At 40.8% G+C, this 26100-nt stretch overlaps 1 protein-coding gene across 8 annotated transcripts in view; it reads left to right on the plus strand.

Moving 5' to 3' along the window:
• HP1BP3 (heterochromatin protein 1 binding protein 3) overlaps positions 1-26100 on the plus strand; it is a 44886-nt gene that overhangs the window by 11218 nt on the left and 7568 nt on the right. For all 8 annotated transcript variants that reach the window (XM_034957248.3, XM_034957280.3, XM_034957259.3 and 5 more), the window contains 5 exons: positions 2522-2681; positions 5063-5206; positions 8477-8557; positions 10610-10764; positions 19177-19267. In XM_034957248.3, the coding sequence (XP_034813139.1) occupies positions 2522-2681; positions 5063-5206; positions 8477-8557; positions 10610-10764; positions 19177-19267 (631 nt within the window). The remainder of the gene's footprint in view (positions 1-2521; positions 2682-5062; positions 5207-8476; positions 8558-10609; positions 10765-19176; positions 19268-26100) is intronic.

The raw sequence follows: 26100 nt of genomic DNA on the forward strand, positions 1-26100 counted from the left end.
TGGTAGTGTGACCTAAAAGTCTATATATGTTTGATGAAGTATTCAGTTGAATAATTGGCTTGGAGAATCTGAAAGTAAAATTTGCTATTGATGTGTATCTATATAAAGTGATGGCAGTTACTTTTTAATTTTTAATTTTTTTTTTTTTTTTTGCAGGAGAGCTGATAGTATTCATTCCACTCTTTTCATAATTGGTCAGAACAGTTAGAAATTGCTTTTAACTATAGTCATGCATTGCTTAACAATGGGTATACATTCTGAGAGATACATCTTTAGGCGATTTCATCATCGTGCCAACATCATAAAGTGTACTTACACAAACCTACATGGTACAGCCTACTACATACCTAGGCTTTATGGGATAGTCTGTTGCTTCTAGGCTACAAACCTGTACAGCATGTTACTGTACTAAATACTGTAGGCAGTTATAACACAACGGTAAGTATTTGTGTATTTAAACATAGAAAAGGTACAGTAAAAATATAATATAAAAGATAAAAAATGGTATACCTGTGTAGGACACCTACCATGAATGGACCTTAAAGGATTGGAAGTTGTTTGGGTGAGTGAGTGAGTGGTAAGTGAATGCAAAGGCCTAGGACTACTGTGTGCAACTTTTAAAAATAAAAAGTTTTTATTTTTAAAAAGTTTTAAAACTTTACCAAAAACAAAGACACAAGCCGGACGCAATGGTGCACAGCTGTAGCCCTAGCTACTTAGGAAGCTGAGGTGGGGGGATTGCTTTGAGTCCTGAAATTTGAATCTAGATTGGGCAACGTTGTGAGACCTCATATTTATAAAAAAACAAAACTAAGACACAAACATACACCTTAACCTAGGCCTGCACAAGGTCAGGGTCATCAATATCACTGTCTTCCACCTCCAGATCTTGTCCCACTGGAAGGCCTTCAGGGGCAGCAACACACATGGACCTGTTATTTCCTATGATAACAGTGCTGTCTTTTGGAATACCTTCTGAAGGACCTGCTTGAGGCTGTTTTACAGTTAACTTTTTTTTTGTAGGTAGAAAACATATACTCTAATGATAAAAAGTATAGTATAGTAAACACATAAACTAGTAGCATAGCTGTTTATTATCAAGTATTATGTATAATTGTAATGTGCTTTTTTTTTTTTTTTGAGATGGAGTCTCACTCTGTCACCCAGGTTGGAGTGTGGAGTGCAGTGGCGCGATCTGGGCTCACTGCAACCTCCACCTCCCAGGTTCAAGCGATTCTCCTGCCTCAACCTGCCAAGTAGCTGGGACTACAGGCGTGCACCTCCACACCTAGCTAATTTTTGTATTTTTAGGAGAGACGGGGGTTTCACCATGTTGGCCAGGATGGTCTCAATCTTTTGACCTTGTGATCCGCCCACCTTGGCCTCCCAAAGTGCTGGGATTACAGGCATGAGCCACCGCGCCCAGCCAATATGCTATATTTTTGTATGACTGGCAGCACCGTAGGTTTGTTTACACCAATGTCACCACAAACAAGTGAGTAACGTGTTGCGCTGTGATATTACCACAGCTATCATGTTAACCAGGTAATAGGAGGTTTTCGGTTCCATTATAATCTTAAGGGACCACCATTGTATATGTGGTCTGTTGACCAAAATATTGTTACACAGCACATGACCATAAAAGAATAACTTAGTAATAACTATACCTTCTAGCTATAATCTTCAGGGTATTCTTTATCTGAGTTTCATAAGTATAGCTAAGGTCTGTGGAATTTATAGCAACTATCGTGTGTGGGTGTGGGTGTGTTTGTGTGGGTGTGTGTGTGTGTGTTTAATAGAGATGGCGTCTCACTATGTTGTCTAGGTTGGGCTTGAACTCCTGGCCTCAAGCTGTCCTCCCTCCTCAGCCTCCTAAATTGCTGGGATTACAGGCATGAGCCACTGCACCCAGCCTATCGTCTGTTGTTAAATGTTCTAATGCACCTATTAGGTGCACAGAGTACTGTTATATACTCAGAATAAAATTTACATAATGCTTTAAATCTCACAAAATTGTTTTGATAAACATATTCTTATAATTCTTGCAACACCTTGGGAAGTAGTTGGTTCTATATTACTGTTTTATAGCTGAGGAGAAAGACTCACATCATTTACTAAGATCATATAGCTAGCTAGTAAATGTTTGAGTGAAAATACAAAGGTTTTCTGACTTTAAGAGCTTGAGTTTTTTCCACTATACCATATTGCATCTGTTGTAATTGTTAACTAATGTGCATTTTAAAATTCTCGTTTGTCTTATGTACTGAGCCCTTATACCAGTGCTAATTTATGTGACTCCTCTCTCCTGCAGCTAAGAGAAAAATACCTTTTTAATTCATTTATAGTACCCAGTTTTTAAAGAAGATTTATTTTGTAAAATTTTGCTTATGGTACATGTCATCTTAGCCTGTAAATAAATTAAAGCATTAATTTTTATCCCTCCCTGGTCTTTTCCTCCTTCTGACTTTATACGTCTTTCTAGAGAGCTTATCTTCTATAATAACAATTCTTTGTTTTAAAGTGAGAAAGATCAGTCTAAAGAAAAGGAGAAGAAAGTGAAAAAAACAATTCCTTCCTGGGCTACCCTTTCTGCCAGCCAGCTAGCCAGGGCCCAGAAACAAACACCGATGGCTTCTTCCCCACGTCCCAAGATGGATGCAATCTTAACTGAGGCCATTAAGGCAAGTTTTTATTTCAAGCAATTCATCTTAGATTTATTATGTTCATTTTTTTCTTATTTGAAAATGGCATATATCTGTCTAGACATCATAAATCTTGCTCTGCTTCCTAAAGGAGTTTTAAAGAGAGGAAAGTCATTATAAGTTCATGTTTTTCTAATGTAATCACATTTGGTGAACACTTAATTTTTTTAAAAAAAATTATATTTAATATAGCAAATATTTTAACTTTAGAATTTTTAAATGCAGTTTATCGATTAAGTACAGTTTTTATTTGAAGGCTGAAAATGTTAATTCATTGAACAAACATTTAAGGACTACCTTCCTCTGTTGGGCGCCCCTGCTAGTGGTGAATTAACTAAGGCTAGCAAAGTCCTTGCCCTTATAAATCTAATTGTAACTCAGTAACCGAAAAATATTGAGAATTTTTGTTTAAAAAATATCTCTAGGTTCATTTCTAAAGCTAAGTGTCTGATCTTGGTAGTGGTTATCTTTCACACCTGAACCCTGTTAATAAACACTGCTTTATCACCTAGACATTCCAAAATGCTTACAAAAATTATCCTCCTTACATAGATTTATGATTTCATTGACTTTCATTAGATGTAGTTTTCCTATTTTAATTTTTAAAGGTTATCTTCTAATTTGACATTGCCTTTATTGTATAAGTCTTTTCATTTAATTTTGCCTTGTTTAGTTCATATGATCAGATGATAAGAGGAGTTAGAACAGACCCATCTTTCAGGGACCCTGTTGTTAGGATCTGAGGCAGGACTGGGGAGACAGGGATACAGATGATTTTAACCAGAAAAGGGGGGATGTGTACGAAAAGGAGCAGCCTGGTTGTCATTCTCAGAATATGAGAAGATAGCACTAACACATAAACTGGAAAAAGGATTTGCCTTCAGACTTCTCCCTTTACTCCTTCAAGACTTCTTATGCTCTCACCACATTAAGAAAACTTTATTGGTCTAGATTACCTCACTGTAGTGAAATCTCTGTTCTTTGCATAGCCTTTCTTCAAGGATTTCACTTGATGACCACTCAGCCTGGGTTTGAAGGAGCAGCATCATAGTGAGGATGGAAAAAGGGCTGAAACTTTAAAATAGTGAAATAAAAAATTAAAACAATATCAATTTGGCTTAAAGAATGGTTTGAATATAATTGTGCATATTTATGGAGATGATTTATTTTATATAGATAATGTGTATTCCATGCAATATGACAAATTATTGTTTCAGACCATGGATACCATTTTCTGTATTGAACAGGAATCATGATGTCTACTACCATCTCACTGTCGGATTGGTGGAGCAAAAGATTATTTGTTTCAGCATTAGTGTTCTTTTCTGCTTGATTTTCTTTGCTCTGTGTTTTCTTTTAAGATCAGGAGTAAACCTCAGTAGGTCATTAATAGTTCAGAGACATAGACTTGAATTACATGACCCATATTAATACAACTTGTTTCGTGTCGTGCAATCTTTTCTGGACCATCTACCTGTGAGTTATTTTTCTTTGTTGTCAAAATGTATAAAAACATTCAACGAAGTTCTTATCCAATGACATTGAATAAGTGCTACATTGATTTAATAGACACTGTGGCAGTACAAAATTGATGGACTAGCTCATTAGATAAATGACAGATGCTACTTTTGTGTGTTTCAAAATTTAAAGTATTTGATTTCAAGTCAGTGACCAGTTGGGAAACAAAATTTTAAGCATTTGAAAAAAATTAAGTATTTGCTGCCTTTGTGACATAATGAGCTACTTAATTCTTCCAGGTGCATTAGTCAAATGGAGTATAAGTAAAATAGGATGGAAATGGAAGAGGGCACATTAAATTCAAATAGAACACCTTCACTATTACCCAAAACTCTCCTTCAGCACTTTGCCATCTGTAAACCCATTTTTATGCCACTTATTCAGATTATCTTTGATTCTTCTTTCTGCTGACATTCATACAGAGCCTTCAGGGAAATGTCCTGACATGCTCATTCCTTAAGCTCGTGCCTTAAAATGGGACAGATCTGTGATCCTGTAAGTGATAGGTTTGTTCTGCTTTTCTCATTTTGATGCCAAAGATCCATCTTCTAAATACAGAATGGAATTAAAATGGAAAGAGGTTCTTCATTATACATAGGATGTTGTTCGTGTTCAATATGGTCTTTTAGGCTGTTTTGAACAATTTAAAATTGTAGTAGAAATATTTAGTAATTCTGTTATTTCTCTGTAGTCATTATGAACTGAAGTCTTCTGAAGTTCATTCTTCCCTACCGTTTTTGTCATCTATCATCAAATTCACTTCCAAAATAATTTATTTTGAAAATATATGTCAGGCTCTATCTAATAAAAAAAAAACAACTAGTTTAATAAATCTTTTCTAGGCATGCTTCCAGAAGAGTGGTGCATCAGTGGTTGCTATTCGAAAATACATCATCCATAAGTATCCTTCTCTGGAGCTGGAGAGAAGGGGTTATCTCCTTAAACAAGCACTGAAAAGAGAATTAAATAGAGGAGTCATCAAACAGGTATTACACAATTGTTAGTAGTAAGATCATTTCATTGTGTATTAGCTTTAAGTCTACAGTTAGTAACATTTAGGCTTTTTGTGCCTTTTTTGTTAAAAATAAGTTTCATGATGATGAAATTCCTTAAGTTTAACCTAGTTGAATTATCTGAGGCTAGGTTTCGAAAATGCTGGTGCCATTAAGATAGTGTTAACTTTTTTCTAGCTTACTTTGCTCTTAATTGGATATTTTTTGGGGGACTGCTTGTGCTTGAAATCATGTAGCACTGAACATGAAAAAGAGGTAAGGAATCCTACTACTGGAACAGCAAAAATGAGGCTAGGGATGGTGGCCTACACCTGTAGTCCCAGCACCTTGGGAGGCTTAGTTGGGAGGATCACTTGAGCCCAGGAGTTCGAGACCAGCCTGGGCACCATAGCAAGACCCCTTCTCTACAAAAAATACAAAATCAGCAGGGTTTGGTGGCACGTGCCTCTAGTCCCAGGTACTTGGAAGGCAGAGGCAGGAGGACCGCTTGAGCCTGGGAGGTTGAGGCTATTGTGAGTTATGATCTCACCACTCCAGCCTCAGTGAGAGTGAGACCCTGTCTGAAAACAAAAAGGAATAACAGAAATAATAATTGCCCTTGTCTTAGGTTTGTTTCCTTTAAAGCCTAACTTACATGATAGACTTGTTACTATTAATTTTTAGCTTCATAAATGTGCTCACCTTAACTGATTAGTATCTAAACTATTAAAGCCTGTTAAGAGTATCAGAGAAACCCGAGTGAAATGTGACTAGTATTAGAGCAAATGTTGATTTCAGGCATAAATCTACTTTATCTTGCATAGTGCATGGAAACTTAGAACCATAGAAATCTAAAGCTAGAATAAACTTTATATTATGTTACCCTCTTCAGAGGTCCAGAGTGATGAAATAACTGCTAAGGTCTTACGGTAGTGGCAAAGATTTTAAAAACCTAGTTCACCCCATTCCTAGAGTCTTGTTACGTTTTTTCTATACCCCCTGCCTGTTTGATCAGAACAGAATTCTGTGCCACTCAGGCATTTCAGCTCTGCTTAGGGACTTCCAACTAGTACTTAATTCCACAGATACGTCTTGTCTCCTATGTGCCAGTTGCCTGGAGGTCTGTCAGTGAATAAAACAGATTGCTGCTGTGTGGAGCTAGGAGTCCAGCTTTCTCAAAATGTAAAACTGATATTTAAATGGCCTTTAAAATTATCACTGACGGCCAGGCACAGTGGCTCATGCCTGTACGCTGAGGTGGGAGGGTTGCTTCAGGCCAGGAGTTTGAGACCAGCCTGGGCAACATAGCAAGGTGAGACCCTGTCTCTACAAAAAAATTATTTCTTTATTCTATTTTATTTTACTTTTTGAGACAGGATCTCACTCTGGCCCAGACTGGGGTGCAGAGGTGCAATGTCAGCTCACTGCACTCTCTACCTGCTGGGCTCCAGTCGTCTTCCCACCTCAGCCTCCCGAGTACCTGGGACTATAGGTGTGCACCAGCACACCCAGCTAATTTTTGTATTCTTTGTAGAGACAAGGTTTTGCCATGTTGCCCAGGCTGGTCTCAAGCTCCTGGGCCCAAGTGATTCACCCACCTCAGCCTCCCACAGTGCTGGGATTACAGACGTGAGCCACCATGCCCAGCCTTTACAAAAAATTTAAAAATTAGCCAAATGTAGGGGTGCATGCCTCTAGTCCCAACTCATGAGGCTGAGGCAGGAGGATCGCTTGAGTTGAGCTATGAGCTAACATAGCAATGAGCTATGATTGTGCCACTGCACTCCAGCATGGGTGACAGAGTGAGACCCTGTCTCTAAAATAAAACTAAATTATCATTGACTAAAAAGTCTTACCTAGTTAATATAATTATTAGAGCCAAGGACCTGTTGCGTAACATGTCAGCAAAGCTTATGAGATGGCTTCATGTTTTAGTTTATGACCTGCTCTAGCCTACATAGCCTGACCACCCTCGGTTTGGTGCCTGAACAACTCTTAGTAGGCTAAAAGCATTCCAGCTTGATTGCTGCATTGATAGCAGTGTAGGTAAAACTAAGCTGTGGAGGACTTTAGTTATTGTGAATCAACTTTTTTTTTGAGATGGAGTCTCGCTCTGTTACACAATGGCATGGTCTCAGCTCACTACACTCTCTGCCTCCCGTGTTCAAGCAATTCTCCTGCCTTAGTCTCCTGAGTAGCTGGGATTACAGGCGCCCGCTACCACACCCAGCTAATTTTTGTATTTTTAGTGGAGATGGGGTTTTACCACATTGGCCAGGCTGGTTTCAAACTCTTGACCTCAAGTGATCTGCCCACCTCAGCCTTCCAAAATGCTGGGATTATAGGAATGAACCACCATGCCTGGCCTATTGTGAATCAACTTTAAAATTTTATGAAAGTGCTTTGTGAACTGGAAATATGTGGTAAAACTTAACATACCATTGTGTGCAGTGGCTAAAAAATTGTTTGTTTGTTTGTTTTTTGAGACGGAGTATCGCTCTGTCACCCAGGTTGGAGTGGAGTGGAGCGATCTCAGCTCACTGCAAGCTCTGCCTCCTGGGTTCACGCCATTCTCCTGCCTCAGCCTCCCGAATAGCTGGGACTACAGGCATCCGCCACCACGCCCGGCTAATTTTTTGTATTTTTAGTAGAGACGGGGTTTCACTGTGTTAGCCAGGATGGTGTCGATCTCCTGACATCGTGATTCGCCCGCCTCGGCCTCCCAAAGTGCTGGGATTACAGGCATGAGCCACCGCGCCCAGCCAAAAAATTGTTGGATAACCCTTCCCATAAGGAATAATGTATCATTGGTAAACTGTGGGAAGTTACGTGGTCTGAGACTAATTAGGCTCTAAACTTTTTCCAAGGCGCTTTTAAGACAGTGAGGGCTTTTCTTATTTTCCCTAAGAGATTGTGTCCCTTCCTTTTTTGGGACATTTTTGTTTTGATTTTTTATATCATTTTGAAAGTTTTTAATAAACTGTTTAACCTGGTATCACAGTAGCATTCTTCCCAAAATTTTGTAGATGAGAAAACAAAAGCTCAGAGGGTTAACTGGGTTGTCCAGTATTACTCAGCATCAGCTAGATGGTATATAAAGGAGCTTTCATCTGAAGTCTTTTGACTCTGCATTGACTGTTTTTTTTTTTTCTCTGAAGAAGTAAACACCACTTTACATTAGCTCTTGCATTACCATGGCCTGTAATTTCCTTAGCCTACTGTAAAGTTATGAATACTAGAATAACAAAAATTAATTTACTTTAGGTTAAAGGAAAAGGTGCTTCTGGAAGTTTTGTTGTGGTTCAGAAATCAAGAAAAACACCTCAGAAATCCAGAAACAGAAAGGTAAGACATCTATACCACAGTTTGAGTGCTGTGGAGCTGTTACTGCTACTAAAAATAGCAACATTCATTGAGTGTTTGCTGCGTGCCTGGCACTATGCAAAGTTCAGCCTTTCTGCTAAGGCCTAGGGAAGTTATAAATAATTTGTTCATCTAGTGAGTAGAATAGCCAAGGTGCAGATCCAAGCAGTCCAACCTGGTTAAGCCTGTGCTCTTAAGTGCCTTAAATTATGGGCAGCTATATAAATTATACTGTTTTTTGTTTTGAGATGGAGTCTTGCTCTGTTGCCCATGCTGTAGTGCAGTGGCATGATCTCAGCTAGCTGCAACCTCCGCCTCCTGGATTCAAGCAATTCTCCTGCCTCAGCCTCCTGAGTAGCTGGGATTACAGGCACTCGCCACAGTGCCCGACTAATTTTTTTTGTTAGTAGAGACAGGGTTTTACCGTGTTGGCCAGGCTGGTCTTGAACTCTTGACCTCAGTGATCTACCTGCCTCTGCCTCCCAAAGTGCTGGGATTTACAGGGTGAGCCACTGCTCCCAGCTGAATTATACTGCTTTTTGTGAAATATCTTTTAAACTAGAGGAGGTATAAGAGTCCTCTGTTTTTTTTGTTTTTTTGTTTGTTTGTTTGTTTTCTTTTCTAAGATAGAATCTTGCTCTATTGCCCGGGCTGGAGTGCAGTGGCACGATCTTGGCTCACTGCAACCTCTGCTTCCCGGATTCAAGTGATTGTCCTGCCTCAGCCTCCCCAGTAGCTGGGACTGCTACAGGCATGTGCCACCATTCCCAGCTAATGTTTGTATTTTTAGTAGAGATGGAGTTTCACTATGTTGGCCAGGCTGGCCTCCACCTCCTGACCTCAGGTGATCTGCCTGCCTCTGCCTCCCAACGTGCTGGGATGATAGATGTGAACCACACCATGCCCAGCCTAAAAGTACATTTTTACCAAATACTAGACCCAAAAACAATACCCAGATCCAATTTTTCTTCCTGTTTTTGTAAATACTAACATTCTTCTTCCCAACACATATAATTTCATTTGTGTAAAGTATTTCTACAATAATAAAGTGAAATGTCTTGTACTCATTTATATCAGAAATTGAAATAATATTTTTCTACACCTTTTTTTTTTTGTTTTACAACTCTGAAGCTTTTTATCCTTTTTTCATAGACTTTTCAAACACTTTCAAAATGAACTTTATGCATTTTTTTCTGGTGCCGTACTTCATAAATTAGGACCTTTAAAATCTACACTCCTTTTTACTTTTATGTGTGTTTTTTGTGTGTGTGTTTTGAGACGGAGTTTCGCTCTTGTTGCTCAGGCTGGAGTGCAATAATGCAATCTCGGATCTCTGCAACCTCTGCCTTCCGGGTTCAAGTGATTCTCCTGCCTCAGCCTCCTGAGTAAATGAGATTGCAGGCACGTGCCACCACGCCTGGCTAATTGTGTATTTTTATTAGAGACAGAGTTTTACCATGTTGGTCAGGCTGGTCTCGAACTTGTGACCTCAGATTATCAGCCCACCTCAGCCCCCCAAAGTGCTGGGATTACAGACGTGAGCCACCACACCTGGCTCCTTTTTCTTGTTTTGTTGTGTTTTTTTTGTTTTGTTTTTTTTTGAGACGGAGTCTCGCTCTGTCACCCAGGCTGGAGTGCGGTGGCTCCATCTTGCATCACTGCAGTCTCCACCTCCCGGGTTCAAGCAGTTCTTGTGCCTCAGCCTTCCAAGTATCTGGGATTACAGGCTACGACATCTGGCTAATTTTTGTATTTTTAGTAGAGAGGAGGTTTTGCAATGTTGGCCAGGCTGGTCTTTAACTCCTGACCTCAGGTGATCTGCCCACCTCGGCCTCCCAAAGTGCTGGGATTACAGGTGTGAGCCACCACACCCAGCTTTTATATGTATTTTTAATGCTGTCCATTGAAAATTTTATATCAAAGAAATTGCCATAAAATTGACAAATTTGGTAATCAACTGAGGAAAGCCCTTGAGTTGTATGTAGAAACATTTACGTTCTATAATGATCATAATTTTTGATAATTACTTTTCAGAATAGGAGCTCTGCAGTGGATCCAGAACCACAAGTAAAATTGGAGGATGTCCTCCCACTGGCCTTTACTCGCCTTTGTGAACCTAAAGAAGCTTCCTACAGTCTCATCAGGAAATATGTGTCTCAGTATTATCCTAAGCTTAGAGTGGACATCAGGTATGAGCCATTGGCCTGGCCTTGAAAACATGATGTGTTACTTCCTTTAGCTCCCTTTTCATGGGAAAAGAGATAGATTAAATACTGAGGAAGGATTACTTTCAGCTAAGAATAAACCTTTTTTATTGGTTTTATTTTTTTGCCCCATTATGTTTTTATTTTCATATCTCCATGTATAATTTTTTAGTTTTTTGAGACAGATTTGTTCTTGTCACCCAGGCTGGAGTGCAGTGGCACCATCTCAGCTCACTGCAGCCTCTGCCTCCCGGGTTCAAAGGATTCTCCTGCCTCCGCCTCCCGGATAGCTGCGACTGCAGGCACCTGCCAAGACACCCAGCTAATTTTTGTATTTTTAGTAGAGCCAAGGTTTCATCATGTTGGCCAGGCTGGTCTCGAACTCTTGAACTCAAGTGATCCACCTGCCTCGGCCTCCCAAAGTGCTAGGATTACAGGCGTGAGCCGCTGTGGCCAGCCTTTTTTTTGAGATGAAGTCTTGCTCTTGTTACCCAGGCTGGAGTGCAATAGCGCAGTCTCAGCTCACTGCAGCCTCTAACTCCCGGGTTCAAGCGATTTTCCTGCCACAGCCTCCGAGTAGCTGGGATTACAGGCCCCGGTTACCGTGCCTGGCCTAGTTTTGTTTTTTGTGTTTTTTTTTTTTGTTTTTTCAAACCCAAATCTTATGTTTCTTTGTAAGATCCTGGTAGAGTAACTCTTTTAAATGTTGTCAGCTGTTAAGATATTTGATATTGAACTGTGTATCTTCTCAGATATGAAATACCTTAACAGTTGACAACATTAAAAGAGTTACTCTACCAGGTTTTAAAGAAAAAAAAACAAAAAAAAAACTAGGCTGGGTGTGGTGGTGGGCATGTGCAGTCCCAGCTACTCAGGAGGCTGAGGCAGGAGAATCGCTTGAACCCAGGAGGTGGAGTTCGCAGTGAGCCGAGATTGCGCCATTGCACTCCAGCCTGGGCACCAAGAGCAAAACTCCGTCTCAAAAAGAAAACCATAAGAGTAAAAAGGAGTGTAGACTTTAAGGGTCCTAATTTATTCTTAGCCTTTAATAACTAAAGAATGAAGTACAGCACCAGAAAGTAATACATAAAGTTCATTTTGAAAATGTTTGAAAAGTCTGTGAAAAAAGGATAGAAAGCTTCAGGGTTGTAAGAAAAAAAAGTGTAGAAAATACTATTGCAATTTCTGATATAAATGAGTACAAAACATTTCATTTTATTATAGAAATACTTTACACAAATGAAATTATATGTGTTGGGAAGAAGAATGTTAGTATTTACAAAAACAGGAAGAAAAATTGCATCTGGGTATAGTTTTTGAGTCTAGTATTGGGTTAAAATGTACTTTTAGGCTGGGCACGGTGGCTCACGCCTGTAATCCTAGCACTCCAGCCTGGGTGACAGAGTGAGACTCAGTCTCAAAAAACATATATATGATAGATATATGCATACATATGTACATACATATACATCATATATATATTTCATGAGAATTCAGGCTTCAGTAACACCTGTACATAGAAATAGCATAATGTTTTCATCATTTAAACATGCAGCATAAAATTCTGAGATAATTTTGTTAGTAATTGATACGTAAAATTTGCCATTTAACATCTTGACAGATCATTTAGATTGTCGCATTTGCTCAGTTGTAGATTCATGCAGATATATCAATTTGTTTAAATTTGTAATTCACAGACTCTGAGAGTGTTTGTGTGAGATGACTTCTAGAAAATTATGTTTAATCCAGATTTCTGTCTACAGAAGACTACCATATTGAATGCACATTGTCCCGATACAGTGTAGTACCAGTATTTACTTGCATTACTGAGGCATGCAATTAGAAGTGCTGAGGTTTCAGTCCAGAAGCCACATTTTCAGAAAATCAGTAGTGGTCATCAGAGTGCCAAATTAAAGAGCTGGTGAAATAGTGCAAAAGAAAAGGGAATTATAGAAGCAGAAAGTTCTAAATTAATGTGCTGATATTTTCATGCTGCTTATATGCTGAGTATAGTGGTAGTAGGCAGACACAATTGTGGATCAAAAATGCGTTGTATGATGCATTTAAAGATGGAAACATATTTCACTATTCTTTAACAAAGAATAAAGTTTATTTGGCTCATGGTACTGCAGGCTGTACAAGAAGCATAGTGCAGGCGTCTGCTTCTAGTGAGGGCTTCAGGAAACTTACAATCATGGTGGAAGGAGGAGCTATCGTATCACATGGCAAAAAAGGGAGCAAGAGAGGAGGGAAAGGTGCCACACTCTTAACCAGATCTCACACTCTTAAAACAACTAGTTGTTTTAAACAACCCGCTCATTACGGCCAGGAAGGCACGAAGCCATTCACGAGAGATCCATCCCTATAACTCAGACACCTCCCACTAGGCCCCACCTGCAACACTGGGGATCATATTTCACTTTTATCTCCTTTGTGTGACCCCAAAATATCTGAGACAGGTCTCAGTCAATTTAGAAAGTTTATTTTGCCAAGGTTAAGATTGTGCCCGTGACACAGCCTCAGGAGGTTCTGAAAACTTGTGCCCAAGGTGGTCTGGGCACAGCTTGGTTTTACACATTTTAGGGAAACATGAGACATTGATATATGTAAGGTGTATGTTGGTTTGGTCTGGAAAGGTGGGACAACTCAAATCAGGGAGGGGGCTTCCAGGTCATAGGTAAATAAAAGACAAAGAATTTCATTCTTTTTGAGTTTCTGATTAGCTTTTTCAAAGGAGGCAATCAGATATGCATTTATCTCAGCAGATGAATGACTTGAAGTTCTGTCTGTCGTTTGTCTGCAAGGATTTTCCTTGTGATTAGGGGATTCGTGATTAGGGTTCGTGATTAGGGGATCCCAAGATTTATTTTCTTTTCACAGCCTTTATTCTCTGCTTTTTGGTGAGTGGAGACCATATCCTCCCCCATTTTTTTTTCTTGTAGTTCTACTCTACTTACATAAGGTAGTGTGTTGCTACCAATGTGCCTTTGCTCTACTTCTTTTGAAACATATTGTCATGACCTTAGGCTGAAACAAAATTTACCTGATAATGGATGGGTTGTCAACCCAAAGGTGCTAATGAACCTGAAGACCTTTTCTCATGGCCTTTTTAATGGTAATTTTTTCCATTGAAACTTTTTTCTCTTATGTGAAACCATATTGATTTTCTCTAATTCTTGATTATAATGGAGTCCTTTCATATACACATTTAACTTGAAAATTCAGCCATTCTTGCTTGGCCAAACAAAAGAGGAAGAAAAATACAGTTTCACCAAAGTGTAAGTTGTCTATACTGGTATCTACAATGTCTCCCCTTCCACTTTCTCCACTTTAGTCAGACTTTATCCCCACCACTTTACCTGAATATTTTCTGTCAGTCTCCACGTTGGAAATTTCAGTGGTCAATTCATAGTCCTTACCAGCTGCCCTCTCAATGGCATTTGACACAGTTGATGACTCCTACCTGCTTGAAACATTTTCTTCACTTGCCTTCCAGGACACCACACTTTCCTGATTTTTCTGTAACCTTTTTACCCTTCGTTTCTCAATCTCCTAAGGATTTCTGCTTTACCTCTTAATAGAAAGGAGCCCTCAGGGTTATACCTTAGGCCTCTCATCTTTTGTGTCCACATTCACTTGGTGATTCCTTTCACTTTCAAAACTGTAAATACCAGCTATAAACTATTAATTCACAAATGTATGAATCTAGCCCATACCTCCCTTCTAACTTCAGATTTGTGTATACGGATGCCTGTTCAGCATCAGCACTTGAATGTCTGATTTAAATGTTGAAAACTGAACTCTTGATCCCCACTCTGCTCCCTCTCCCCCCAAAAATCCCTGCATTTCCCACATTATCTTCATTTCAGTTCATGACAATATTATCTTTCCATGTGCTGAAACCAAAAACCCTGACTTTGTGCTGGTCTCTTCTCTTTATCAGACAGCTTTATCTAATCTATAAGCAATTATTTTTGCTCTGTCTTTAAAATATATCAGTAAACAGGCTGGGTACTGTGGCTCATGCCTGTAATCCCAGCACTTTGGGAGGCAGGTGGATCACATGAGGTCAGGAGTTTGAGACCAGCCTGGCCAACATGGTGAAACCCCATCTCTACTAAAAATACAAAAAAATTAGCCATGCATGGTGGCACGTGCATGTAGTTCCAGCTACTCAAGAGGCCAAGGCAAGAGAATCACTTAAACCTGGGAGGCATAGTCTGCAGTGAGCCAAGATCACACCACTGCACTCCAGCCTGGGCGACAGAGTGAGGCTCCGTCTCTAAATAAATAAATAAAATAAAATATATCAGTAAACAGACTACTTGTCATCACCTGCACTACCATTCTCTTCCAGGCCACCATCATCTCTCACCTGTATTAGAGCAATAACTTCTTAACTGCTTTTTTCATGCTCCCTTTCAGTATGTTCTTACCATCATAGTGAGAGTGAGACTTTTTTAAAAATGTAAGTTCTATCACTTTTTAAATTTTATTTATTTATTTGAGAAGGAATCTTGTCCTGTTGCCCAGGCTGGAGTGCAGTGGCATGATCTCGGCTCACTGCAACCTCCGCCTCCTGGGTTCAAGCGATTTTCCTGTCTCAGCCTCCCGAGTAGCTGGGATTACAGGCTGTGCCACCACACCCGGGTAATTTTTGTATTTTTAGTAGAGACAGAGTTTCACCATGTTGGCCAGGCTGGTCTCAAATTCCTGGCCTCCAGTAATCTGCCCGCCTTGGCCTCCCAAAGGATTACAGACGTGAGCCACTGTGCCCAGCCTGTCACTTTTTTTTTTTTTCCCAAGCTGGGGTCTTGCTCTGTTGCCCAGACTGGAGTATAGTGGCAAGATCGTGGCTCATGGCAACCTCGAACTCCTAGGCTCAAATGATCCTTCCACTGTGGCCTCACAAGTAGCTGGGACTGCAGGAATGTGTCACCACACACAGCTAGTAGTTTTTAAATTGTTAATAGAGACAGCATCTCCCTACATTGCCCAGACTGGTCTTTAACTCCTGGCCTCAAGTGATCCTCCTGCTTCGGCCACCCAGGTGTTGGGATTACAGGTGTGAGCCACTGTGTCCAGTGTCATGTCACCTTTCTACTCAAACATTCAGTGTCTTCCCAATCCCCTCACAGTTAAAAAAATCAGTCTGTAGGGCTGGGTGTGGTGGCTCACGTCTGTAATCCCAGCACTTTGGGAGTCTGAGGCGGGTGGATCACAAGGTCAAGAGTTCGAGACCTTCCTGGCCAACATGGTGAAACCCCATCTCTACTAAGCATACAAAAATTAGCCGGGCATGGTGGCACATGCCTGTAATCCCAGCTACTCAGGAGGCTGAGGCAGGAGAATTGCTTGAACCCAGGAGGCAGAGGTTGCAGTGAGCCGAGATTGCGCCACTGCACTCCAGCCTGGGTGACAGAGCAAGACTCTGTCTCGGGGCAAAAAAAAAAAAAAAAGGCCGGGCGCGGTGGCTCACGCCTGTAATCCCAGCACTTTGGGAGGCCGAGGCAGGCGGATCATGAGGTCAGGAGATCGAGACCATCCTGGCTAACACAGTGAAACCCTGTCTCTACTAAAAAAATACAAAAAAATTAGCCGGGCGTGGTGGCAGGCGCCTGTAGTCCCAGCTACTTGGGAGGCTGAGGCAGGAGAATGGCATGAACCTAGGAGGCGGAGCTTGCAGTGAGCTGAGATCGTGCCACTGTGCTCCAGCCTGGGTGACACAGCATAACTCTGTCTCAAAAAAAAAAGAAAAAGAAAAAGAAAAAAAAAAAAAATCGGTCTTTAAAATGGCCCACAAGGCACTACACTCCCTTGTATCTCTGACCTAAGCTACTCCTCTTCACTCTCTCACTGGTCTCAGAGCCTTTGTGTTGCATTCCCTTTACCTGAATGTATTTTTCCCCATAAGCCACTTTGCCAGTTCCTTTACTTCCTTAAGTTTTTAGTCTGATGTCATCACCAAAGGCCTGCCTTGACTATTTTTATTATTCTTGTTACTTGGGCATATAAACAAGAGAAATGTATTTCTCACAGTTGTGCAGACTCGAAGTCTGAGATCAGGGTGCCAGCATGGTTGGGTTCTGTGAGGGCGTCTTCTGGGTTTCAGAGTGCCTTCTTCTCATTGTATCCTCACATGACAGAAGGAGCCCTTAATACTTTCTTAAATGTTTTATTTTGGAAATTTTCAAACATATACAAAGAAGCATAGAGAACATTAACCATCATACTTAAATCATTCTTTTTTTTTGTTTGGAGACAGTTTTGCTCTTGTTGCCCAGGCTGGAGTGCAATGGCACGATCTTGGCTCACCGCAACCTCCGTCTCCTGGGTTCAAGCAATTCTCCTGCCTCATCAGCCTCCCAAGTAGCTGGGATTACAGGCATGCGCCACCACACCCGGCTAATTTTGTATTTTTAGTACAAATGGGGTTTCTCCATGTTGGTCAAGCTGGTGTCAAACTCCCAACCTCAGGTGATCTGCCGGCCTCGGCCCCCCAAAGTTCTGGGATTACAGGTGTGAGCCACCTCGCCCGGCCACTTAAATCATTCTTAACAAAATTAATAATTTCTTAATATTATCTAGTACCCAGTCCATATTCAAATGTCCTTAATTGTCTCCAGAATGATATTTTACAGTTGTTTTTCCTAACATGGCCCACACGTTGTATTTGGTTGATAATGACCAACCAAAACCTCTCTCCCAGCCAGGTGCTGCGGTTCACATGTGTAATCCCAGCACTTTGGGAGGCCGAAGCCGGAGGATCGCTTGAACCTACAAGTTCGAGACCAGGCTGGGCAACATAGTGGAACCCCCTCTGTACAAAAAAAAAATAACAAAAATTAGCTGGTGTAGTGGCATGTGCCTATAGTCCCAACTACTCGGGAGGCTGAAGCAGTGGAAGGGTTGCTTGAGCCTGGGAGATCAAGGCTACAGTGAGCCATGATCATACCACTGCACTCCATCCAGAGTGACACAGTGAGATCCTCTCTCAAAAAAAAAAAAAAAGTGGGCCAGGTGTGGTGGCTCACACCTGTAATCCCAGCACTTTGGGAGGCTGAGGCGGGCAGATCATGAGGTCGGAAGATCAAGACCATCCTTGCTAACACAGTGAAACCCCGTCTTTACTAAAAGTACAAAAAATTAGCCCGGCGTGGTGGCACGCGCCTGTAGTCCCAGCTACTTAGGAGGCTGAGGCAGGAGAATCACTTGAACCTGAGGGGGCAGAGGTTGCAGTGACCTGAGATCGCGCCACTGCACTCCAGCCTGGGTGACAGAGGGAGACTGCGTCTCAAAAAAAAAAAAGGAGTGTTTAACCCATAGGATTTAAGTCTCTTAGTATGTGCGAAGCACTTCTTAGAATAGTCCTTGGTACCTAGTAAGTGTTCAACTAATGTTATTCTTATTAGTCTCAGTTCCAGCTTCTCATAGTATGACCATTACAGCATGCTAAATAGGATTCTAATATTTAAGGACATAATTTTTTTGTTTTGTTTTTTATTTTTTATTTTTGAGACAGAGTCTTGCTCCGTTGCCTAGGTTGGATTGCAATGGCATGGTCTCAGCTCACTGCAACCTCCGCCTCCCGGGTTCAAATGATTCTCCTGCTTCAGCCTCCTGAGTAGCTGGGACTACAGTTGCCTGACACCACGCCCCGTTAATTTTTTTGTATTTTTAGTAGAGCTGAGGTTTCACTATGTTGGCCAGGCTGGTCTCAAACTCCTGATCTCGTGATCCACCCGCCTCAGCCTCCCAAAGTATTGGGATTACAAGCGTGAGCCACCGCGCCTGGCCAAGACATTGGTTTTTAATATAACATGCAAGTCACCTTCTTAATTTGATAACAGTGATTTTTTTGCAACCCTAGAAGAAGAACTGGGCATATTGGGTATATAGAGACTCAGAGTTGGCCTTGAAGAAGGTGTCTTTGGAAATTTTCTAGGTCTGTCATACAGCGTTAGAAGTCAAATGTTAAAATCTAATCTTCAGCCAGGCGTGGTGCCTCATACCTGTAATCCCAGCACTTTGGGAGGCCGAGTCAGGCAGATCACCTGAGGTCGGGAGTTCGAGACCAGCCTGACCAATATGGAGAAACCCCGTCTCTACTAAAAATGCAAAATTAGCCGGGTGTGGTGGCGCATGCCTGTTATCCCAGCTACTCGGGAGGCTGAGGCAGGAGAATTGCTTGAACCTGGGAAGCGAAGGTTGCAGTGAGCCAAGATGGTGCCATTGCACTCCAGCCTGGGCAACAAGGGCAAAACTCCACCTCAAAAAATAATAATAATAATAATAATAGTAATCAGAACTCTAGATCTGGGAATAACCCTGTATCTATTTCTTTACATTTTTCTTTCATTAATGTATTTATCACTATTTTTTTTTTTTTCTTTGCAGGCCTCAGCTGTTGAAGAACGCTCTGCAGAGAGCAGTAGAGAGGGGCCAGTTAGAACAGATAACTGGCAAAGGTGCTTCGGGGACATTCCAGGTTAGAGATCAGAGGCCTGGTTGTGGAGAAGTGCTTCTTAAAGTTTTTGGTTTCAGGACCTCCTTATACTGTAAAAATTTATTGAGGACCTCAAAGAACTTTTGTTTATGTGGGTTATATCTGTCAACATTTACTATGTTAGAAATTAACATTGAGGTCTGGGTGCGGTGGCTCACACCTGTAATCCCAGCACTTTGGGAGGCTGAGGCAGGTGGATCACCTGCGGTTGGGAGTTCGAGACCAGCCTGGTGAAACCCTGTCGTCTCCACTAAAAATACAAAAATGAGCTGGGCGTGGGGGCACATGCCTGTGGTCCCAACTACTTGGGAGGCTGAGGCAGGAGAATCACTTGAACGCGGGAGGTGGAGGTTGCATTGAGCCGAGATTGCACCACGGTGCTCTAGGCTAGGTGACAGAGCGAGATGCCATCTCAAACAAACAAACAAACACAAAGAAATTAACACTGAGGAAAAATTTACATATTTATTGATTTACTTTAAAATAGTAGTAGAAAACCCATTACATATTAACATAAATGACATATTTTTTAGTGAAAAATAGCTGTCCTCCCCCTGCCACCTCCCAGCCTTTTTTTTGAGACAGTGTTTCTCTCTGTTTCCCAGGCTGGAGTGCAGTGGCACAATCACAGCTCACTGTAGCCTCTATCTCCCAGGTTCAAGGGGTCCTCCAGCGTCAGCCTCCCAAAGTGCTGGGATTGTAGGTGTGAGCCTATAATCCGTCTTCCCCAAGTTTTTTTTTTTAATGAGAAGTCGTCAGGCACTGTTTACATTTTTGCAAACATCTTTAACATCTAGCATAACAGAAGACAGCTAGTATCTGTTCCAGTTTATTTTGGGTTACTTATTTGAAGAAAATCTAACCTTACACAGAAATACAATTAGAAAAGGATGGAATATTTTAAGATAACTTTCAGATAGTTGTAGAAATTATTCTTTGATACTACACCAAAACTCAACAAATCGTTATTTTTTTAACAGCTTTATTGAGGTTGATTTGCATACCTTATACAATTTAATTTATATAATTACAGTTTATAACTCAGTGATTTTCAGTAACTTTATAGAGTTGTACAACTATCACAGTCCAATTTTCGGACATTTCTGTCACCCAAAAAAGATCCCTTGTAGCCATTTGCAGTCACTCCCTATTCCACCAGCAGCCTCAGGCAACCTCTAGTCTGTTCTCTCTCTCTGCAGATTTGCATTTTGTTCACATTTCATATGGATAGAATCTAGAATCATGTACTATATGCTCTTTTGTGTCTGGCTTCTTTTGGCATGATGTTTTTGAATTTTATCCACGTTGCAGCATGTACCAGTACTTTCATTCTTTTTTATTGTCCAGTAGTATTTCATTCTATGGATGTCACATTTTGTTTATCCATTCATGAGTTGATGATGGACATTTGGATTATTTCTACTTTTCAGCTAATTATGAATAATACTGCCTATGAACATTTATGTTCAAGTCTGTGCGTGGATATGTTTTTAGGACTTGCTGGGCCATATGGTAAATTTATGTTCTAAGAAACTGGCAGTGTTTATAAGGGCTCAAGTCGTTTTGTTTTGTTTTGAGATAGGGTCTCACTCTGTCACCCAGGCTAGAGTGCAGTGGTGTGATCTCGGCTCACTGCAACCTCCACCTCCCTGGCTCAAGCAATCCTCCCATCTTAGCCTCCCTAATAGCTGGGATTATAGGCGCGCACCACCACCATGCCTGATTAATTTTTGTATTTTTTGTAGAAATGGGGTTTCGCCGTGTTGCCCAGGCTGCTCTTGAACTCCTGGGTTCAGTGAAGTAGTCTGCCTGCCTCAGCTTCCCAAAGTGTAGGAATTACAGGTGTGATCCACCACACCTGACCAGGGCTCGAGTTTCTCCATATCCTCCTCAACGTTTGTTACTCTTTTTTATTATAGCCATACTAGTGGATATAGGGTATCTCGTTGTAGTTTTGATTGGCATTTCCCTAATAATTACTGATGTTGAGCATCTCTTGTGCTTAAGGCCATTTGTTTATTGTCTGTAGTGAAATGTTTATTCAAATCTTTTGCCCATTTTTAAAAGGGGGTTGGTTATTCGTTAACAATTCATTACTCTAGATATAAAGTCTCATCAGATTTTTTCTCCTATTCTGTGACTTTCTCAGTATTATCTTTTGAAGCGTTTACTTTTTGATGAAGTCCTATTTATCATTTTTAAAAATTGCTTTTGCAGTTTTATGGTTATCTAAGAAACATTGCCTAATTAAAGGTAATGAAAATTTACTCATACGTTTTAAGAGTTTTATAATTTTGGCTCTTACATTTAGGTCTGTGATCTATATTGTTTTGTTTATAGTGAGAGGTAAGGGTATAATTTATCTTTTTGCATGTGGGGGTGTGATTATCCCAGCACCTTTTATTGAAAAGACTGTCCCTTCCCTATTGAATTGCCGTAGCATCTTATGAAAATCAATTGACCATAAATATAAGGGTTTATTTCCGGATTCTGAGTTCTCTTTTGTTCTGTAGGTGTATCCTTCATGCCAGTACTGCATTGTCTTACTGACTGTAGCTTTATAGTGAATTTTGAAATTCGGAATTATAAGCCCTCTAACTTTTTCAGGAATGTTTTGACTATGCCGGGTCCTGTACAGTTCCATACAAATTGTCCATTTCTGCCAAAAACAAAAAAACAGCTGGAGTTTTGGTAGGAATTGCCTTGAACCTATAGATCAATTTGGGGAGACTCACTGTCAAAAACGTTGAGTTTTCCAATCCATGACACAGAGGTCTCTTTATTTAATTTCTCTCAGCAGTGTTTTTGTAGTTGTTCAGTGTACGAGTCTTGAATTTTTTTTGTTAAATTTATTGCCAAGTATTTTATTCTTTTTCCATGCTGTCTTGAATGGTGGAAGTGTTTTCTAATTTTCGTTTTCAGGTTGTTAACGCTAACCTGTAGAAATACAATCGATTTGTCCATTGCTCTTGTATCCTTCACCCTTGCTGAACTCACCAGTTGTAGTAGTTTCTTTGTGAATTCCTTACAGTTTTCTACATACAGGATCTGTTATCTGCAAATAAAGAGCATTTTACTTCTTTGTTTCTAGTCTGGATGTCTTTTACTTCTTCTGATTGCCTGATTGCTCTAGATTAACCTCCATTACAGTGTTGAGTAGAAGTGGTAACAGCAGACATCTTCGCCTTGTTCCACATCCTGGAGAGAAAGCATTCAGTCCTTCACAAGTTAGCTATAGGTTTTTCATAGATGCCTATTGTCAGGTTGAGCAAGTTCCCTTCTATACTACTAGTTTCCTGGGAGTTTTTATCATGAATGGCTATTGGATTTGTCAAGTGGTTTTTCAGTGTCTGTTGAGATGATTGTGTGGTTTGTGTCCTTTGTTCGTATTGTCTGTTAACATTATTTGTTTTGTGGTAAATTCTTTAAAGTTTAGTTGCCATGTGAAACCTGAAACCCTAATCAGTGAATTTCTTGGACTGTGTTACCTTAAAATTCATTGAACTTTGAATAGATATTTTAATCCTTCATAATTTTATAGCACGATACATTGGTCATTTGAAAAATAGTGGCACAGAGTTACATAGATTTTCCAAATGTTGGCATTTCATTATATACGACAACAAAAATTACAATCATTGGTATTGGCCACTGATCTTATAAGAACAGTATTTAAGTATTGGGAAGATAACAGACTCACAGTGATGGACACAAGTTTTTCAGAATTTAAATTTTCTCTTGAAAGGTTGAATTTTATCATTGGCAACAAATACTATTATTTTTTGACATGACCGGCTCTTTTAGTTCATTTGCAAGATACTGTCTACCTCATAACCAAGTCTGAATAATGATAGGTTAGCTGTCAGTTATTTCTTTAAGTAAAAAAGTATTACAGGTCAGGCACGGTGGCTCATGTCTGTAATCCCAGCACTTTGGGGAGGCCGAGGTGGGCGAATCACGAGGTCAGGAGATCCAGACCATCCTGGCTAACATGGTGAAACCCAATCTCTAGTAAAAATACAAAAAATTAGCCGGGCATGGTGGCACATGCCTGCAATCCCAGCTACTCGGGAGGCTGAGGCAGGAGAATCCCTTGAACCCAGGAGGCAGAGGTTGCAGTAAGCCAAGATCACGCCACTGCACTCCAGCCTGGGTGACAGAATGAGACTCCGTCTCAAAAAAAAAAAAAGTGTTCCAAGAAAAGTGCAGCTAATTCAGCTCATAACTTTAACAATTACACAAGTGCTTTTCCTGGATACCATCATGTCTACATATGTAGCAGATACGGATTATGTGGTTCTTCCTGTTTCATCCCGTAAAATATTCTAAAGACACATTCAAAAGTTGAGATTTAATAAAATAATTTTTGGTACTTTATCAAGGGCATTCTAAGTGAATTCGTGCTCTTTTTTTAAAACCATAAGTACATAGCAGTAAAGAAGACAATAACCACATTTTTGTGTCTCTGCCTTTATCTGTGGTAAGCTGACAGCAGTTTTACCCACCATTGCTTCTGCACCATCATTGCAAATGTCAAAATAGTGAAAAGGCCAGGTGCAGTGGCTCACACCTGTAATCCTAGCAATTTGGGATGCTGAGGCGGGTGGTTTACCTGGTCAGGAGTTTGAGGCCAGCCTGGCCAACATGGTGAAACCCCATCTCTACTGAAAATACAAAAATTAGCCAGGTGTGGTGGGCGCCTGTAGTCCCAGCTACTCGGGAGGTAGATGCAGGAGAATCGCTGGAATCCGGGAGGCGGAGGTTGCAGTGAGCCGAGACCGTGCCATTACACTCCAGCCTGGGCAACACAGCGAAACTCTGTCTCCAAAAAAAAAAAAGACAGTGAAAAAGCAAATCGCATCTTAGGTTTTTGTTTGTTTGTTTTTTGAGATGGAGTCTTGTTTCAGTGAGTACAGTGGCTTGATCTCGGCTCACTGCAACCTCCACCTCCCGGGTTCAAGCGATTCTCCTGCCCCAGCCTTGCCCAAGTAGCTGGGATTACAGGCATGCACCACCATGCCCGGCTAATTTTTGTATTTTTAGTGGAGATGGGGTTTCACCATGTTGGCCAGGCTGGTCTCGAGCTCCTGACCTCAGGTGATCCACCCGCCTCAGCCTCCCAAAGTGCTGGGATTACAGGCATGAGCCACTGCGTCTGGCATATCTTAGTTTTATTATGCAAATAGTTTTGACCTTGCAGATCCTCTGAAAGGGTCTCAGGAGCCCAGACGATTGTAACCAGACCATTCTTTAAGAACCACTAAACAGTTTTGTAGAGCATTTGTGGTTTTCTCCTTTTCCCTTTTTGCATATTATTTGCTAACCTTTGTTACCACACCTTTCATTTTCAAAGTATGCTATGTAATTTTCTTTTGTATGATACTTTTTTTTTTTTTAGTTTATTATTTATTTTTAGAGACAGAGTCTTGGTCTGTCACTCAGGCTGGAGTATAGTGATGTAATCATAGCTCACTATAGCCTCAACTTCCTGGGCTTAAGCCATCCTCCCCCCTCACCCTTTCATGTAGGTAGGCTACAGGCATGCCGCCATTCATAGCTAGTTTTTTTATTTTTAGTAGAGAGAGAGTCTCACTATGTTGCCGAGGTTGGTCTTGAACTCTTGGCCTCAAGCAGTCCTCCCCCATTAGCCTCCCAAAGTACTGGGATTACAGGTATGAACTACCGTGCTCCCTGATACCCTAAATATTTATCAAAATTTTTCACTGCTATTTTCCTCATAGGATTAAAAGGGCTATTTATTATTTTTTATAACTACAGCTGACCCTTGAACAACATAGGGGTTAAAGGTGCAGATCCCCCATGCAGTAAAAAAAAAAAATCATAAAAAACTTTAGATTCCCAGAAAACTTGACTGTTAATAGCCTACTGTTGACCGGAAGCCTTACAAACAGTTAATACACATTTTGTATGTTGTATGTATTATATAATGTACTCTTATAATAAGCAAGCTAGAGAAAAGAAAATGTTATTGAGAAAATCTTAAGAAAGAGGAAATAATGGCCGGCCACAGTGGGTCACACCTATAATCCCAGCACGTCAGGAGGCCGAGGCAGGCAGATCTCCTGAGGTCTGGAGTTCGAGACTAGCCTGGCCAACATGGTGAAACTATGTCTCTACTAAAAATAAAAAATTAGCCAGACCTGGTGGTGGGCGCCTGTAATCCCAGCTACTCGGGAAGTTGAGGCAGGAGAATTGCTTAAACCCAGGAGACCGAGGTTGCAGTGAGCTGAAACCACGCCATTGCAATCCAGCCTGGGCAACAGAGCGAGACTCCGTCTCAAAAAAAAAAAAAAAAAAAAAAGAGAAAATATATTTACTGTTCATTAAGTGGAAGTGGATGATCGTACATGTCTTTATCCTTGTCATCTTTGAGTTGAGTAGGCTGAGGAGGACAAGGAGGTGTTGGTCTTGCTGTCTTGGGGTGGCGGGCAGAGGCAGAAGAAAATCCACATATAAGTGGACCAGCACAGATAAAATTGTGTTGTGTTCAAGGGTCAGCTATACTTCATTTTTCAGATTCAGAAAAGTGAAGTATTCTCAAATAAAATAATCTTTTTTAAAAAATTTATTTTATTTATTTATTTTTTTAGACAGAATCTTACTCTGTCGCCGAGGCTGGAGTTCAGTGGCATGATTTCGGCACACTGCAACCCCGCGTCTTGGGTTCAAGTGACTCTCCTGCCTCAGCCTCCCAAGTAGCTGAGACCACACGCACCTGCCACACCTGGCTATTTTGTGTGTGTGTGTTTTTAGTAGAGACAGGTTTCGCCATGTTGGCCAGGCTGGTCTCGAAC

Source organism: Pan paniscus, chromosome 1 (genome assembly GCF_029289425.2).
Source record: "Pan paniscus chromosome 1, NHGRI_mPanPan1-v2.0_pri, whole genome shotgun sequence".
Lineage (NCBI taxonomy): Eukaryota > Metazoa > Chordata > Mammalia > Primates > Hominidae > Pan > Pan paniscus.